This window comes from Kluyveromyces lactis, assembly GCF_000002515.2.
Source record: "Kluyveromyces lactis strain NRRL Y-1140 chromosome D complete sequence".
Classification (NCBI taxonomy): domain Eukaryota; kingdom Fungi; phylum Ascomycota; class Saccharomycetes; order Saccharomycetales; family Saccharomycetaceae; genus Kluyveromyces; species Kluyveromyces lactis.
In genome coordinates, this window is record NC_006040.1 from 1,097,676 (window position 1) to 1,113,061 (window position 15,386).

The following is a 15,386-nucleotide window of genomic DNA, read 5'->3' on the forward strand; positions in this document are numbered from 1 at the left end:
AATGTTGAACCATGACTATTTGAGGTCTCCACCAAGTTTAAAGGGTGTATTGGTTGACTTATTCCTTTCACAAGACTTCATCAATTGACTTTAAGCTATTAAGGAACAATGGTATACTCTCCTTTGGGTGTTACCTATGGGTTCAGATCCAATTTATTGTTAGAATCTTTTGCAGATTACCATAAATATCATAAAAAGGTTAACCATAAGTTACAACAATTGAGAGGCCGTTTAAAGTTGATTTCCAAGGATTCTAAGAACTATAAGGGCCAGGAGAAACTTGATAAGATTACGCATGAGGATTACAGTAAGAATCGGTTGTATGGATTCTTAATGCTTTTGTTAGCAGAAAGAGATGTGGCTTACGTAGAAAGTATCAAGGCCACAGGTAGAAGCAGGGGCCACTTGAGGAGTCTTGAATTGAAACTCATGCGTACCAGGATAAAGAAGGCCAATAGGTACTGTGACAGACTTATTTCATTGTCTCAAGGTGAGGACAAGTGGCAGATCCAAGCAGAAATAATGATATATGAAAAGTTAATCCGGACCGAATATGAGCTGTACGGTAAGAAACAGGTCAAATTCTCCGATGCAGAGAAGATTTCTACCCATCTAGCATTAGCACTAGCTGCGGTCAACTTTTTAGTTGATTCAAAGCTATTGAAGGAAGGCGTGGCCGATGCAGTGAAGAGCAAGTACCTGTACATTTTCAAAGAGAAGGCCAATGCCTTTTCTGTCAGAGATCAACAAACCTATATTTCAAGAGTCATACAGGCTAACCCGGAAGACCAACTTTTGCAATTGTTACAATCTCATGGGTTCTCTTTCTCGGTTCCCGAAACTGACGCTTCAAAGAGTCAATCCCGTGAGATTTCATGGAGATCATATTCCGCAACGATAGAAGACAGTAAAGTGTTTGAAGTGTACAGTGAATTGGCTGAATTGCACAACTCCAGCAAGCTTTCCAATTTGAACGATAAACTATTTAAGTGGAACAGAGCCATTGATTTACAAAAAGAATATATGACGACATGCTCTGAAGATGATACTGACGAAAACAATCAAATTCTCTTGACTTATCTACAATACAATGCCATGGTAACCGGTGTAGAAAGAGACAGCAGCTTGTTCGAGAGTCTTTTGAAGCAATGGGAAAGATTTGACAATAAGTCTTTTACGAGCAAGTTAAACAAGTACAAAGAAGTGGACCATATTATCAAGAACTTAAAGAGTTTGTTAAGTCAGATTATGGATCTACCGGGTGTTTACTCAGACAGCGACCTAACAAACCAAGTGTTCCTCTTGAAGACTTACTATGAAACTTGTTTCACTTCCAAACTGCTAGCAAACATATATCAATCGAAGAAGAAATACGTGGAATCACTCGCCCTATATGTCGACTGCTTACAAAGAATTGAAAACGCCGAAGAATCCCTGATAAACTGGGATGAAATCTATCTACCATCCCAGCTACTCTCGAAGGGGAAGATCACAGACTTGAAGAAATACATCACTACCGGATGGAGATCTGTTGTTGCCCTGGCAGAGCACAAGAAATCTATGGAAAAGAACAAGAAAACCCGTCAATTCGAACCATCTCTAGTCGAGATTTTGGAAAGCAAAGTGAGACCAAGTGACGTATCCTTGGATAACTTGTACCCACTCGCACCAAGACTTCTTCCAATTCCTCCAAAACCTTTCCTCTACGACTTGGCTTACAACTACTTCAACATACCAGATTCTACCTCTGTTACAGAAGAGTCGGTATCTTCAACTACTGCTGAGGCAAACCAAGACGATGAACCCGTCAAGGAATCGAAAGCACCATCCAAGAAAGGTTTATTCGGTCTTTTCAGAGGTTAATTATACCACAACTCCCATCCAAGACGATTATAGTCAACATAGTTAGTATTTTTGTAAAATATATACCGTCCCAACATCAAGATAAGATAGCTTGGAGATAATTACCGAAGGGAGCCTAGTTCATGACATCGGTTCAGAACTGGAGCAACAACAGTAACGCTGATGGAGGAGGAGGTAACCAAAAGTGAGTTTTATTCATGGTATCTTCCTTCATTTAATCGTGCTTATAATGAACTTTTCATGAGGAAAGACTTCAGAAATTGAAACTTTATCTATATAACATTCACCCTAAAAAGATGGAAGAAATACAGGTTACTCAGGCAATAGAGCCAGGCAATAAATCGTATATTAGAGCTTTATCAGTGGTGTTTAATTAAGGACAACATTTACTCTTATCCTAGGCAGTTTTAGGATGACACTCCGAAGTTGTATTGATGATCTATTTCACAAGCAGTACGTTTGTTGGGTGTGTTTAGATACGGAGTGTGAGAACGACGACTGGATCGTACACCAATGCGGTTGTAACTTACAGGTACACAGAAAATGTCTAATAGGATGGATATTCGATCTAAATAAGTCGAAGCTAGGGAGTTACTATACTTATGATACATACAAGATTAATTCATCACAGGAAATATCTCGAAGACTATGCTACCTCATTGATAGCCATAGGGACATGGGGAGAGTAATTGGGTTTGCTGAAACTGTGCAGGAGATACCGTTAGTGGGTCAAACATGGGCCAGTTTTATTTGTGTTGGTGATCTTTTGATCAGGGCCCTAGCCCATCTAAATGCTCCAGATACTTCTTTCTCGTATGACGAACTATGGAGAGGACTTCCAGAAGACATACCACCATGCCCACAATGTAAACAAAAGATGTTAAAAAATACATCAGCGTTACAGTACAGATCACCGGCTTGGCCCTTGAGATTGTTTTCCTTTTGTCGAAAAGTAACAAGATATTCTGCTACTGTACTTACTTTACACAGTTATGTCTTCAATCCGGTGAAGTGTCTATTCAAAGTTGGGCTTTGGCAACTACGCACTCTGTTTTCAGAAGAACTGCTAAGAAAGATTCTAAATATATCCAATACTAAAGCGTTAGATGTGTATGCAGAAACTTTAAAGGGCATGCTTTCAATCTCGACCGAAAAACAGCTTCAAATTATCGGATTCCCTCTATACCTTTTCACTTTTAAAGCTAATGGTACAATACCTCTATTGTTGCGAATAGTGTTCCCATATTTCTTCCTCAAGAACTGCGGAACTCATAAACTCCTGGGTGATTCCATAAAGCTTCACGGTATGCTAATCGGAGTTTATAATCTCTTGATTAGACCAGCATTAAATCAGATTTACGGCAATTGGATACAAAAATATAATCCATATTTCCTATCAACGCAGGTGGCTCAAAAGAGTGTCACCAAACCCACTGTTTTCAATCTATTCCAAGAAGGTCTTGAATATTCAGATGTTATAATAAAACCGCAGTGGTACGATGCCCTCCTTGCTGCACTAGCTTGGCCATTTTTGTGTAAATATTTGGGCCGAAAGCTTTTTATTGCATTCCCCAGGATAAACTCAATGCTATTGAACAGGTATCCTTACGCGTCACCAGATGATTGTGAGATGGCACACAGCTTAATTTGCAGTTTTGCCTTGTACGTCGGATACGAATTTGCAAAAGCAGGGATGACTTACCTCAGACTGAAGGAATTAAAAGAGATCCAAAGAATTGTAGAAGTTTCACCAACTCCTGAAACTGCTGTTGAGTGATAGTTGAATTGTGTATTTTTAAGTAATATGATGTAACGAAAGTTAATAATAATGAAGTAATTTTAATTGTCTTGATGATTAAGCTTTGGCACAATAAACTAATTATAATGTTCTCAGAAATAGATAATTACAAAAGTTCTAACATTGAATATTATTCAAAACCTGAAAAAACTGTCAACAAGCAAATCTAGTAATTTGCCAACGTTAAGAACCATCTTCTCCTTTCTTCCAAGAATAGAAATCGTGGAATGGCGGTCAGCTGCTTCTTTTTCAATCAATTCACTAAACTTCACAACAGATTGTAAATTAGAATCAAACTTGTTCTTATTGTCAATCAACTCAATTCCAAACACTTCACCATCTCTAGTAGAGAATTTGAGATCAACATATTGAGACTTTGATCCACTGGAACCGAAAAAGCTGACTGATGAATTCTTAGCACCATTTCCAGTTACTTTCGACAAAACGCCTAGCTCGAAAAGCTGTTTGTTGCTCCATTTATAGTTCATACCGGCTTCTGCCTCATGGCTCTTCTTATGGTTCTTTTGATAAACATCCTTCAGCTTGTGACCAAACCCACTTTTCTTGGCTGGCGTGTAATCATGCAAGGATTGTATTTCTTTTATGGATTTTGTGATAGCAGTGTCCATCGCATCAAGAAGTAGTTTCGTGTTACGAAGCTTGTCATTCAGCGAATCATAAACAGAAGTCATTAGCTCCATTTCAGAGCGATTCAATCCTTTAATACATGATCTAGTTTTGATAGTATTAGCGATGTCGACCAATAAGAACTGATAGTCGTTACTCTTATCAATTATTCCAAGAACAGTAAGCTCTTTGATTCTATACATCAAAAACTTTTTGAACTCAGCATAGTTAATAATATCACCGTGCTTTTCAGATAAAGTATTAGCAATGCTTGGATTCTGTGCGATGAGCTGTTGGAAGGCAATTTCGTCCTCTGGTAGTACTTCGCTAACGAGAAGATCCGTTAAATTGGAATTGACTTCCTCAACCTGCATCAAATAACACAAGCCCTGCTTTGCCTCGGTATACATCAAGTCAGATCTGGAATTGTTTAGAGTAACTTTGTATGCGGAAGGATCCAGGCTTATGGTGAGTTGCGATTGTCCGTTGACGGACGTTTTGTCGAATTCAATCTGAATTTTCGAAAGAATCTTCACCATAGGATCATCATGTGGTAATTCTTCCAGAGTTCCTTCCAATTTTTCTAGAATCTTGATGAAACTTTGATGATAAATCATAAGTGATGGTTTTGAATTATTTGCCATATCTTTGTAGACCATTGTTTCATATTCTTTACTCTCTTCAGGCTCCATCAGTAATTCCGTCAAGATGTCAGAGAATTGATTGTGAGATTGAACTAGATATTGGTTCAATGGAGAGAAGTAACCATCAAAAGTTTTTAATGCAAATATAACCTTTAATGTTTCTGTTAAAACCCGGGCCTTTTCATCGTAATTGAGTCCGACAGTACTGGAGGAGAAATCAGATCGTTTCATCAAGGCAACGAAAATGAAATTATCTACTACAATCTTGGAAATTGCTGATAATGCAGAACTTTCTTCGGTGTCCTTATTAGCAGAGCTTCTGTATGCCCTGGATGCGAGGTATTTTAAATCGTTTCTTGTTGATGATACAATATGATCTAATACTGCACAAACTAGTTCCACAGCTCCCCATAGAGAAGTCATGTTTTTGATGAATCTTTTGCTGGTACTTGAGTCCTCAATAGCTTCATGTGCCAATTGAGGTGGAGCAGTAGGATGCAATTTAGCATATATCTTAGATGGATCGCTCTCAAAATCAATTGCGTTAGAATCAAGATATTTGTACAGCTGTGCAAAAGCGGTTAGTATTTCTTTGCTTCTGAAAGAGGTCAAATAGTTCTGAAGAACCTGAATCCAGACAGCATCATCGTTCACTAAAAAGTCATTCAAAGTTGAAGATTCATCAATCTCCTCAACTAGTAAGTCTCCAATGACCTTAATAAGTAATGAGTTTTCTCTGTCACCAATAGCACCACGGATTGGAGCAAACAACTTTGGTAAATTAGTTACACAAAATCTCGGATCTCCTTTGGCAAGAAGATGCCAGTAAAATGAGTCAACTTGTAGCAAAAAACCTGCTTTACCGTACAAAGACTTAAGATTTGCTGAAATATTATCGCTGCTAATGGCGTTAAATTGGATCTCTAATTGTTGACGTCCAGCTGGCGTGAGGAACTTACACACATCAATTCTTCTCTTTTCAAGTGAATCTTTCATCAAAACCTTCTTTCTCAACGATTCTTGCAGTTCTCCTACTTCATCATTAACATCATTAATATTAGCCTTGAGCTTTTGGAGGTTAGCAGAGAATAGTTCGTTATCTGATTGATTAAGAATGTGAACGAATTTTCTAACCGTACTTAACTTCGGACTGCCCGTTGACATTAAAACTTTGTATGCGTTTTGTAGTTGATATCTTCTGATATTTTTTTGTATAATGATGATCTCAGATTCACGCATTTTGTAGAAGCTCTTCTTCTGGCTTACTCGTTTTCTGATTAAATAGCCTAATACTTTGGATTGTAAACTATCAATGTTGTTTTGTTCGGCAATATCTATAATGAGTTCCATGGCAAACCTTGTCAGCATCCCCTTTACCACTGCATTAAAGCTGACAATTTCATTAGCAACTTTACTTGGGGCGTCAGTGTATCTCCTTGCAACAATATAACCTTTCAAGATAGGCCCAAAGTTTTGGAATTGATCGCATGACATTACTTCTTTTACCCTTTGCAGCTTACTTCTTTGAAAAGCACCCCTCAGTAAAGCCTGTAATTTTATCTGTAGATCACCACTTGATGCTTCCATCATCCTAAGCCTTACGATTCTTCCACGAGATAAAGCCTGTAGCGCGGATGCTTCGCTAGAGACTATGTTCGATATATTATGGTAGGACATAAAGTTTCCTCTTTGTAATTTGGCTCTAATAACTGCCTGAAGGACAGAGAATGTGTCCCCATATATGCTCTTATACCGAAGCTTTTCCTGAGTCAATTTTCTCTGTGCAGAACCTTTCAATTGTGTTTTCAAATACAAGATGTAGTTTTCCCTTTTGATTAATCTTAATCTGAAGTGATCGAATACATCCCTTTGTATTGACCCTCTAAGGCGAGCTTGTAATGTCACCAAAGCTTCATTTGGCTTATGGTTCTGAACGAAGTTCTGATGTTGTCCTCTGATGACTGCCCCCTTACAAAGCGCCTGCAGTTCTGCAAATCTGGTATTGCTATGCTTCAGCGTAATTATCTTCAAATGGACATCGTAACGTGTATTAAGACCTCTAAGTAATGCTTGCAAATGAGTGACAGTATCCAAAAACTCTGTTTCGGTCATTCTTTCACGTCGTTTTGGCGAATACTGGGTGCTGCCATACCTATAAGTATCGTAATAATCAAAATCATAATTCCATTGATGCCTTTTCCTGTTGAAGTACCCGATGTCTTCTGTTCTATAGGATAATCTCCTTGACACACCAGGCGAATAGTAAGAGAATGTCCTATCAGGACTATATTTCAAGCGCTGTGGGCTAGACTCCGTTGGATATGAAAGAGATAGTGGCTTCGTCTCAGAAAGCGAAGGATTGAATTGACGTATGTCGTGCACGATTGCAGAAGAATATCTGGTAGGCGTCTTAGGAGATTCTGGTATGCAAACTTCAGGCTCAGTTTTTAATTTCACAGGACTTTGAAGAACTGCTGAGTCCAGTAATCCCTTTTGTGGAGACTTTTTAGGAGATGATGGTTTGGAACCGAATTGGTTGAATGATCTAAAGGCATGTACACCAGGAACTTTCCTTTGACAGAGCTTGATATCATCAATAGAAACGTCTATTTGACCAGTCAGATTCTGCATTTGCGGAATGATGGTCCCGTATTGAGCACTTAAGAGACTAGCTGTTGCATGTATTGTTTCGAATACTTTGGGGATGTTCTTTCTATCGTACAAATCGTTTAATTCAAATTTGAAAAGGTCAGGGACTGCAATATAGTTGACAAGTTCTAAAAAGGCATTGATGTTTTGTGTGTGAGCATACATCAATCTATCACCAGTAGGTATAATTTTTTTTACAAGCTCAGGTTTGACAGTTGCAACAAGTTTAGCCAAATATACACCATCACTCATACACTTTGTTGTAGCCAATTCCAGCGCTGATGGCAATTCTTCGTGAATAATAGCCTCAATCCATTGTTTGGCTTCTTCAATTCTAACCAAAAACTCTTGGTAATCGTTATCCTTTGAAGATGACAATTTGGATGGTGAAGAATTGTTACCGTTTACATTGTTACCAGAAGCACTGAAATAAGACGGTTTTGTTGGCGAATTCTTCAAGATGAAAGATAGCTCTGCTGTGACATTGTTGAAATTCTCTTTTCCTGGTGAACCACTGTATGTGTTTTTGGGACTTTTGGTGCTGCTCAGAATTCCTTTCAAGTTAGAATTCGAATTTATTCTTGAAGAAGATATTTGCTTAAGAACCGGCTGAGAATCCTTATTAATATTTTTCATATATTCCTGCATCCTAGTATTGATCGAGTCCGACTTCCCAGGAGAACCTGTCAGGACTGACATATTTGTTATATTAGTTTTAGCCTCACTGCTACTACTCTTTGTCGATTAAAGCCGTTATAACAGTAAAAAACACTCACACTCAAGTTAAAAGTAAATTATAACTTGCTATAAGTATTATGGTACTGCTAGATTGAATTAATGACCCTTTCCAAGTGGTGTTCACTACCGGTAACTAAACAATTCAATGTTTTCAAGTTTCTATAATCTACAGTTATATCGAAGTTTTGTTGATATTTACCTTTTGCCTAATACGATCGAAATGAAAACACTCGAGAACCACTGAGACAGAAATACGTTTCAAGAAGTTAAATTATTGTCACATACAGTTCTTTGTAGCATCACTATTCATGGGATTAGGGAACCTATTTCGTACGGGAAGTTTCCGAATGTATACCCTCCGTTAGTTTCCTTGTTTTGTAAGTTTAATCGATTGAAATTATGGATATGAACGAATTTCTCAGTATCCTCGTGGAAAACACAATCTGAGAAGTCTTCGATGATGATATCTTGGATCTGGCCAGGGTGTTGTTCCCTTATGTAAAGTTGGCAATTGTGCATTTCATGTAACCGAAGTTGAAGATTGCTGTTCTTTGGTGTTATTATCACTATTTTACAGTGGCCGAATCTTTCAAGAAGAAGACTTCCCTGATTAAACGGCAAGATGTTGAAGTACACAATTGATTTATGGACATCCTGGATTGACAGAGTTGCAAATTCTTGCAATGGTTCAGTACCTGTGTATTTAAGCGTGCAATTCGTAAGGTTTCGATAAGAGTTTTCAGATATGTCGTAATATATCGTAGTATCTTTGAGCTGGGGAGAGGTAACAGCATCCAGTTTCTTTGAATTTTCTAGGGAACTGTCCATTACAGCTGCTGAAGTCTTAGCAGATGGACGGCCTCTAGCTTTCCACTTTGCTCTACGGTCGTCTTTGTTACTGGTCTCTAATTGCTTAATGGTAATTTTTTTCGACAAGTGATCGATCTTGGTTGAATATAACTCTTGATCGAAAGACGAAAGGTTATGAGCCACTGAAGTCAACTGTTTCGAGACCGAGGAAAGATCATCCTTACATTTCGCAAGGTCCTTGCCCGTATCAACCTGATATTCAAGTTCTGGAATGGATTTCAAATCACAAGATTTAAGAGAGGTTAGTAAGACCGCAGTTATACCTTAATATTTTGTAGCGTTGCTGGGAAGGTACATACCTCGGCATATCGTATTAAACTCTGAGGAGAGGATATTGGCGTCTATACTGCCATCGTCTTTGATGCAATGCAGTATTGTCATGTCGGTTGACCGTGTGCGTTACCAGGGAATGCACAGTTTTAGGAAATGTAATGTAATAATAACAGTTATTTGAATAATAATGTGATTGGTTAAATTTATGTTGATATAATTTACAGATGAAAACTAACTCACTTTGTATAGTGTAAATATAGATGTATAATATATATAATATAGATTTATCTTCTCATAGATCCATCAAGAAGCCAGTTCCGAGAGAGGTCACAATCAGTGGAGGGTGTTTGATTGATGATTGATACTATTTATTAATTGGGTAGTGGATTGGGGGGAGATGATTATTGAAATTCCTTTCATGAGAATATGTGATAAAAAGAAGAGTTTGCTTAATCAACTTCCTCCATTTCAGTTTCAGCGTTTGCTTCTTCAGCTGGAGCTTCTGGAGCGGCTTCTGGAGCAGCTTCAACTTCTTCATCTTCATCGATGTTCAAACCCAAGGAGATCAATCTGTTGATTCTGGATGCGAAGGAAGATGGTTCTTCCAAGGAGAAACCGGAAGTCAACAATGCAGTTTCGAACAACAAGTTAGTCAAGTCCTTGACAGTCTTGTCTTGAGCACCACCTTCTTCGACCTTGTTCTTCAATTCTCTAATGATTGGAGACTTTGGAGAGATTTCGAAGATTTTCTTGGAGGCCATGTAGGAAGACATACTAGAGTCTCTCAAGGCTTGAGCCTTCATGATTCTTTCCATGTTAGCGGACCAACCGAATTGACCGGTTCTGATAGCGGCTGGAGCATCCAACAACTTGTGGGAGACAACCACCTTTTCGACTTGGTCACCCAAGATTTCTTTCAAAGCGGTGGTCAAAGGTTCGAATTCCTTAACTTCCTTTTCTCTTTGTTCCTTTTCTTCTTCAGTTTCTTCCAATTCGAAATCCTTGGTAATGTCAACCAATTGCTTACCTTCGAATTCCTTCAATTGAGAGAAGGCGTATTCATCGATTGGGTCAACAAGGAACAAGACTTCGAAGTTCTTGGCCTTCAAGGCATCCAAGAATGGAGATTTTTCAACGGCCTTAATAGATTCACCGGTGATGAAGTAGATGTTCTTTTGGTGTTCTGGCATTCTGGTGACGTAATCGGACAAAGAAGTCAATTCGTCAACAGACTTGGTGGAGTTGTATCTCAACAACTTAGCCAAAGCAGCTCTGTTTTGAGTATCTTCGTGGATACCTAACTTGATGTTCTTCGAGAAGGCGGTGTAGAACTTGTCGAATTGTTCAGAGTCTTCCGCGATTTCGTTGAAAGTTTCGATCATCTTCTTGACGATGTTCTTCTTGATAACCTTCATGATCTTGTTTTGTTGCAACATTTCTCTGGATAAGTTCAATGGCAAATCTTCAGAGTCAACAACACCCTTAACGAAGGATAACCATTCTGGGATCAATTCTTCAGCTTCATCGGTAATGAAGACACGACGGACGTACAACTTGATGTTGGTCTTCTTCTTCTTGGATTCGAACAGGTCGAATGCAGCTCTCTTTGGAACGAACAAGATAGCCTTGAATTCCAATTGACCTTCAACGGAGAAATGTTTCACGGCCAATGGGTCTTCCCAGTCGTTGGAAATAGACTTGTAGAAGGCATTGTATTCTTCTTGGGTGACCTCGGATGGGTTCTTGGTCCACAAAGGCTTGGTCTTGTTCAATTCTTCCAATTCCTTGACAGTTTCCTTGACCTTCTTAGTCTTTTGTTCATCATCCTTCTTTTCTTCGTCTTCGTCAATTTCTTCCAACTTTGGTTTCTTGTCATCTTCTTCTTCTTCTCCTTCCTTCTTCTCTTCCTTTACTTCTTCTTCTTCTTCAGCAACCGGAACGTCCTTTTCGACTTCCTTGGTGACGAGTAATTGAATTGGGTAAGCAACGAATTCAGAGTGCTTCTTAACAACATCCTTAATTCTCTTTTCTTCCAAGTATTCCAATTGGTCTTCTTTCAAGAACAATCTCAACACAGTACCTCTACCGATTCTCTCGTTGGATTCGTCCAAGGTAACGGTGAAAGAACCACCAGCGTTGGATTCCCAGATGTATTGTTCATCGTCGTTGTGCTTGGAGATAACTTGAACTCTGTCAGCGACCAAGAATAAAGAGTAGAAACCAACACCGAACTGACCAATCATAGAAACATCTGCACCGGCTGACAATGCTTCCATAAAAGCCTTGGTACCTGACTTGGCAATGGTACCCAAATTGTTAATCAATTCAGCCTTGGTCATACCAATACCAGAATCTCTGATTTCCAACACCTTTTCTTCTGGTCTAGGAGTAATTCTAATAAATAATTCTGGTTCAGTCTCCAAAACCTTTGGATCTGACAAAGATTGGTATCTAATCTTATCCAAAGCATCCGAAGCATTGGAAATCAACTCTCTCAAGAAAATCTCCTTGTTAGAATAAACAGTGTTGATGATCAAACTCATCAACTGAGTGATCTCAGCTTGAAACTCATATGTCTCTTGATTAACCATTTGTACTAATTATACTATGTTATAATTTGAAATCCAGCTGTAGCCACACGAAAAAGACCCTAGACTATCGATATGATTAGACTCGATTGCTGATGTTAGATGTAGATCTAAAAGCATTAACCAATTCTTAAACAAGTGGGAACAAGATTTGCCCCTTCAAAGTACCAAACCTGTTTTTTGCCGCCTTTATATATTTTCACGCCTTGTTTTTCCAGAATAATCTATGAGAACATTGGACAATTCGCTGGAAGAGAAGTATCAACACCGTGGAAAATGATGGAAAGAAGAGCCATAAAGCCATTGGGCATTTGGTCGAGATGAGATGAGGCATGTGATATAGAAATAGGTTCCTTTTGGTTCTTTACGTTTCTAGGGCCAGGATAGAAGTAGAGCCAAAACCAGAGCCAAAGCCAGAGTGTCTGCACTAAATTTACCATGCCTAATAAGAACATTGATATCAAGACCATCAACTCTGATGTTGAGTTATCGCAGTTTACTTTGCAGCCTGTAGAGCCAGTATATCGCGAGGAGACTTTTTCTGGCAGCGATGAACCGATAACTGTGGGCCAGGAAGTGGGGTCTAGTAATGCGACGACGACGACTCCGTCGTCGTCGTCTCGACTAGTCTCCAAACGTCATTTACCCAGAGTCAAGATCTTGGGTACCGGTGGGACTATTGCATCTAAAGGTGGTAAGGCTTCTGACACTGCAGGGTATCATGTTGATTTGACCATTCATGAATTGTTAGAGGCTATCCCGGACATTACGGACGTATGTGAAATAGAGTACGAACAGCTTTGTAATTTCGATTCGAAAGAAATCGGACTGGCAGAGTTGTACAAGATATATACAGGCGTCTGTGATTCTTTGCAGAAGTTCGATGGGATAGTCATCACTCATGGTACCGATACGTTGGCCGAAACGACCTTCTTTATAGAGAGTACGATTGACGCTGGCCAAGTGCCAATTGTGTTTGTTGGGTCCATGAGACCTTCCACGAGTATCAGTGCGGATGGTCCGATGAACTTGTATCAGGCTATTTGCATAGCAGCTAACCGGGAATCTCGTGGTAGAGGTGTATTGATCTCATTAAACGACCAGATCAGTGCTGGTTACTATATTACAAAGACCAATGCGAATTCGTTGGATTCGTTCAATGTTAGACAAGGTTATTTGGGTAACTTTGTCAACAACGAGATCCATTATTATTACCCACCGGTGAAACCAATCGGCTGTCACAAGTTCAAATTGAACCTGGAGGATGATCTTCAATTACCGGCAGTTTGTATTCTATACGCACACCAGTGTTTCTCACCGGAACTTGTCGAGATGGCTGCGGAAAGATACGATGGTATCGTTATTGCGACGATGGGTGCTGGATCTCTTTCCACACCAGTCAACGAAATGTGCATGAGACTCAAGGTCCCGATCGTGTACTCCAAGAGGTCCATGGACGGTATGATTCCTGTGGCAAACCTACCGTTACCACCCTCGGACCCTTCTTCCACAATCATTGCATCAGGTTATTTAAATCCAGAAAAGAGTAGAATTTTGTTACAGTTGTGTTTGAAGCAACAGTATAACATGGAGAAGATAAGAACCGTGTTCAAAGGCGTCTACGGTGGGTGATATGAGCTCACGTTCCTCTCGTCATATTCAAAATGATGTGTATTATCGATTATAGTTTAAGCATCTCATATAATATTAGACAATAAAAGACCCGATCAGGGTTCGAATAGCTTGTTAAGAAACGCATCACTTTTCGAAAATGGAAATAAATTCCGATATTGGATTTACTAGCTTCCTGCCCAAGGCAAAGTTCTTGGGAGACATACTAGAATTCTCACTACCAACATCAAGTCAGATATTGTGGAGTTTTAATTAGCTGCACGCGCTGATTCAATATACGTATCCTTTTTCTCGTTTCTGAACTGGTTAGTCCTATACTACTGTAGATGTGGGGAGATAAGTAAACATAAGCGAAAAGTAAAGAGAAACCTTCTTATCTTGTTGACTGTTTTGCAACCTCGACTTGAAGAATTGCGGACGTATATCGGATTTTACCGTCAGACTCAAACTTTATATAAGGTTACCCACTTCTTATTTTTCAAACCCATCACTTAGACCACTGGTATTGGTTTAACACTTACTTTTTACTCTTTATCTTATCTTGAGCTCATCGCTCGACCTTCAGCCTACTACGAAGAAACTTAAATCAAGACATGTCTAACCCACTACAGGTCATTGATATATCCGAACCCCAGGAGAAGACAGTCCCTGCTTTGTTGAAAGCAGCGACTGAACAGGGTTTCTTGTTTGTCGATGGTCATGATTTCACTCAGGAAGAGGTAAATCAACTGTTTGATCTATCGAAACAATTCTTCACTAACACCGAGCATGAAGAAAAGAAGAAATATGCTATAAAGAGTAACAATATTGGTTACACTGATTTCAGCAACGAACAACTAGATCCAAGAAAGGCTAGAGACTTCAAGGAAGGTTACAACTTCGGTTATGCTAACTTCAAGACCGGTGAATACAATTTGTCTGAAGACTATTTCTACAAAAGAAGTGACAAGAACGATCCGTCGGAGAATCCCGTACCTTCTTTATTCAAACAGAATGAAGCCTTGACTGTTCCAACAATGCAAAAATTACATAAAACGGCCACCGAAATTCTCAGGTTGATCGCCATTGCATTGGGCATCGAGGATGAAGATTTCTTTACTGCCAGACATAGTCCAGATGAACCAAGCGGTAGTGTCTTTAGAATGTTACGCTACCCGTTGATCAGAGACGATGGTTTGACGGATGAGGAAACAAAATACGACCCTACCATTAGAGCCGGGGCTCATACCGATTACGGAGCTCTAACGCTATTATTTCAGCGTGAAGATCAGCAAGGCTTGGAATTGCAAATGGATAAAGATTCTGACGATAGTTGGGCTAAAGTTCCATATGTTGCCTCCAAACATGAGGGTAAGGCCCCACCATTGGTGGTAAATTTCGGAGATTTATTGTCATACTGGACCAACGGTGTGCTAAGAAGTACAGTCCACAGAGTCAAATTCTCTCCAGGTGAAACTAGAACCTCTGATCGTTACTCAATTGTGTTCTTCGTACATCCGGCAAATAAGACCACCTTGGATCCTGTGCCAAGTGATCTTGTAAAGAAAGCGGGCAATGGTCAAAATCCTCCAGCTATCACTGCATTGGACCACCTAAAAGAAAGATTAGCCGATACTTACAGCTGGTAAACTTGATTTCGCATCGTTTTGGAGCTCATCGCTTGTAATTTATTTATCTATAGATGTTGAACTGTGTAAACTAAAT

The 15,386-nt window shown here is 39.3% G+C and overlaps 7 protein-coding genes across 7 annotated transcripts; 4 read left to right on the plus strand and 3 right to left on the minus strand.

Moving 5' to 3' along the window:
• Positions 1-108: 108 nt before the first annotated feature.
• On the plus strand, positions 109-1,863 carry SRP68 (signal recognition particle subunit SRP68; the record flags this gene model as incomplete). Its single annotated transcript, XM_453636.1, has 1 exon — positions 109-1,863. One exon carries the CDS (start codon positions 109-111, stop codon positions 1,861-1,863), a length of 1,755 nt encoding a protein of 584 aa, XP_453636.1.
• A 412-nt stretch (positions 1,864-2,275) lies between these two features.
• On the plus strand, positions 2,276-3,640 carry KLLA0_D12892g (uncharacterized protein; the record flags this gene model as incomplete). The annotated part of the gene is made up of 1 exon (XM_453637.1): positions 2,276-3,640. One exon carries the CDS (start codon positions 2,276-2,278, stop codon positions 3,638-3,640), a length of 1,365 nt encoding a protein of 454 aa, XP_453637.1.
• A 155-nt stretch (positions 3,641-3,795) lies between these two features.
• On the minus strand, positions 3,796-8,280 carry IQG1 (Iqg1p; the record flags this gene model as incomplete). The annotated part of the gene is made up of 1 exon (XM_453638.1): positions 3,796-8,280. The coding sequence occupies one exon, from the start codon at positions 8,278-8,280 to the stop codon at positions 3,796-3,798; it is 4,485 nt and encodes a 1,494-aa protein (XP_453638.1).
• A 345-nt stretch (positions 8,281-8,625) lies between these two features.
• Positions 8,626-9,570, minus strand: CIN2 (GTPase-activating protein CIN2; the record flags this gene model as incomplete). The annotated part of the gene is made up of 2 exons (XM_453639.1): positions 8,626-9,395; positions 9,489-9,570. 2 exons carry the CDS (start codon positions 9,568-9,570, stop codon positions 8,626-8,628), a joined length of 852 nt encoding a protein of 283 aa, XP_453639.1.
• A 341-nt stretch (positions 9,571-9,911) lies between these two features.
• HSP82 (Hsp90 family chaperone HSP82) lies at positions 9,912-12,053 on the minus strand (the record flags this gene model as incomplete). Its single annotated transcript, XM_453640.1, has 1 exon — positions 9,912-12,053. The coding sequence occupies one exon, from the start codon at positions 12,051-12,053 to the stop codon at positions 9,912-9,914; it is 2,142 nt and encodes a 713-aa protein (XP_453640.1).
• Positions 12,054-12,488: 435 nt separating this feature from the next.
• ASP1 (asparaginase ASP1) lies at positions 12,489-13,682 on the plus strand (the record flags this gene model as incomplete). The annotated part of the gene is made up of 1 exon (XM_453641.1): positions 12,489-13,682. One exon carries the CDS (start codon positions 12,489-12,491, stop codon positions 13,680-13,682), a length of 1,194 nt encoding a protein of 397 aa, XP_453641.1.
• A 593-nt stretch (positions 13,683-14,275) lies between these two features.
• On the plus strand, positions 14,276-15,310 carry KLLA0_D13002g (isopenicillin N synthase family dioxygenase; the record flags this gene model as incomplete). The annotated part of the gene is made up of 1 exon (XM_453642.1): positions 14,276-15,310. One exon carries the CDS (start codon positions 14,276-14,278, stop codon positions 15,308-15,310), a length of 1,035 nt encoding a protein of 344 aa, XP_453642.1.
• Between the last annotated feature and the right edge of the window lie 76 nt (positions 15,311-15,386).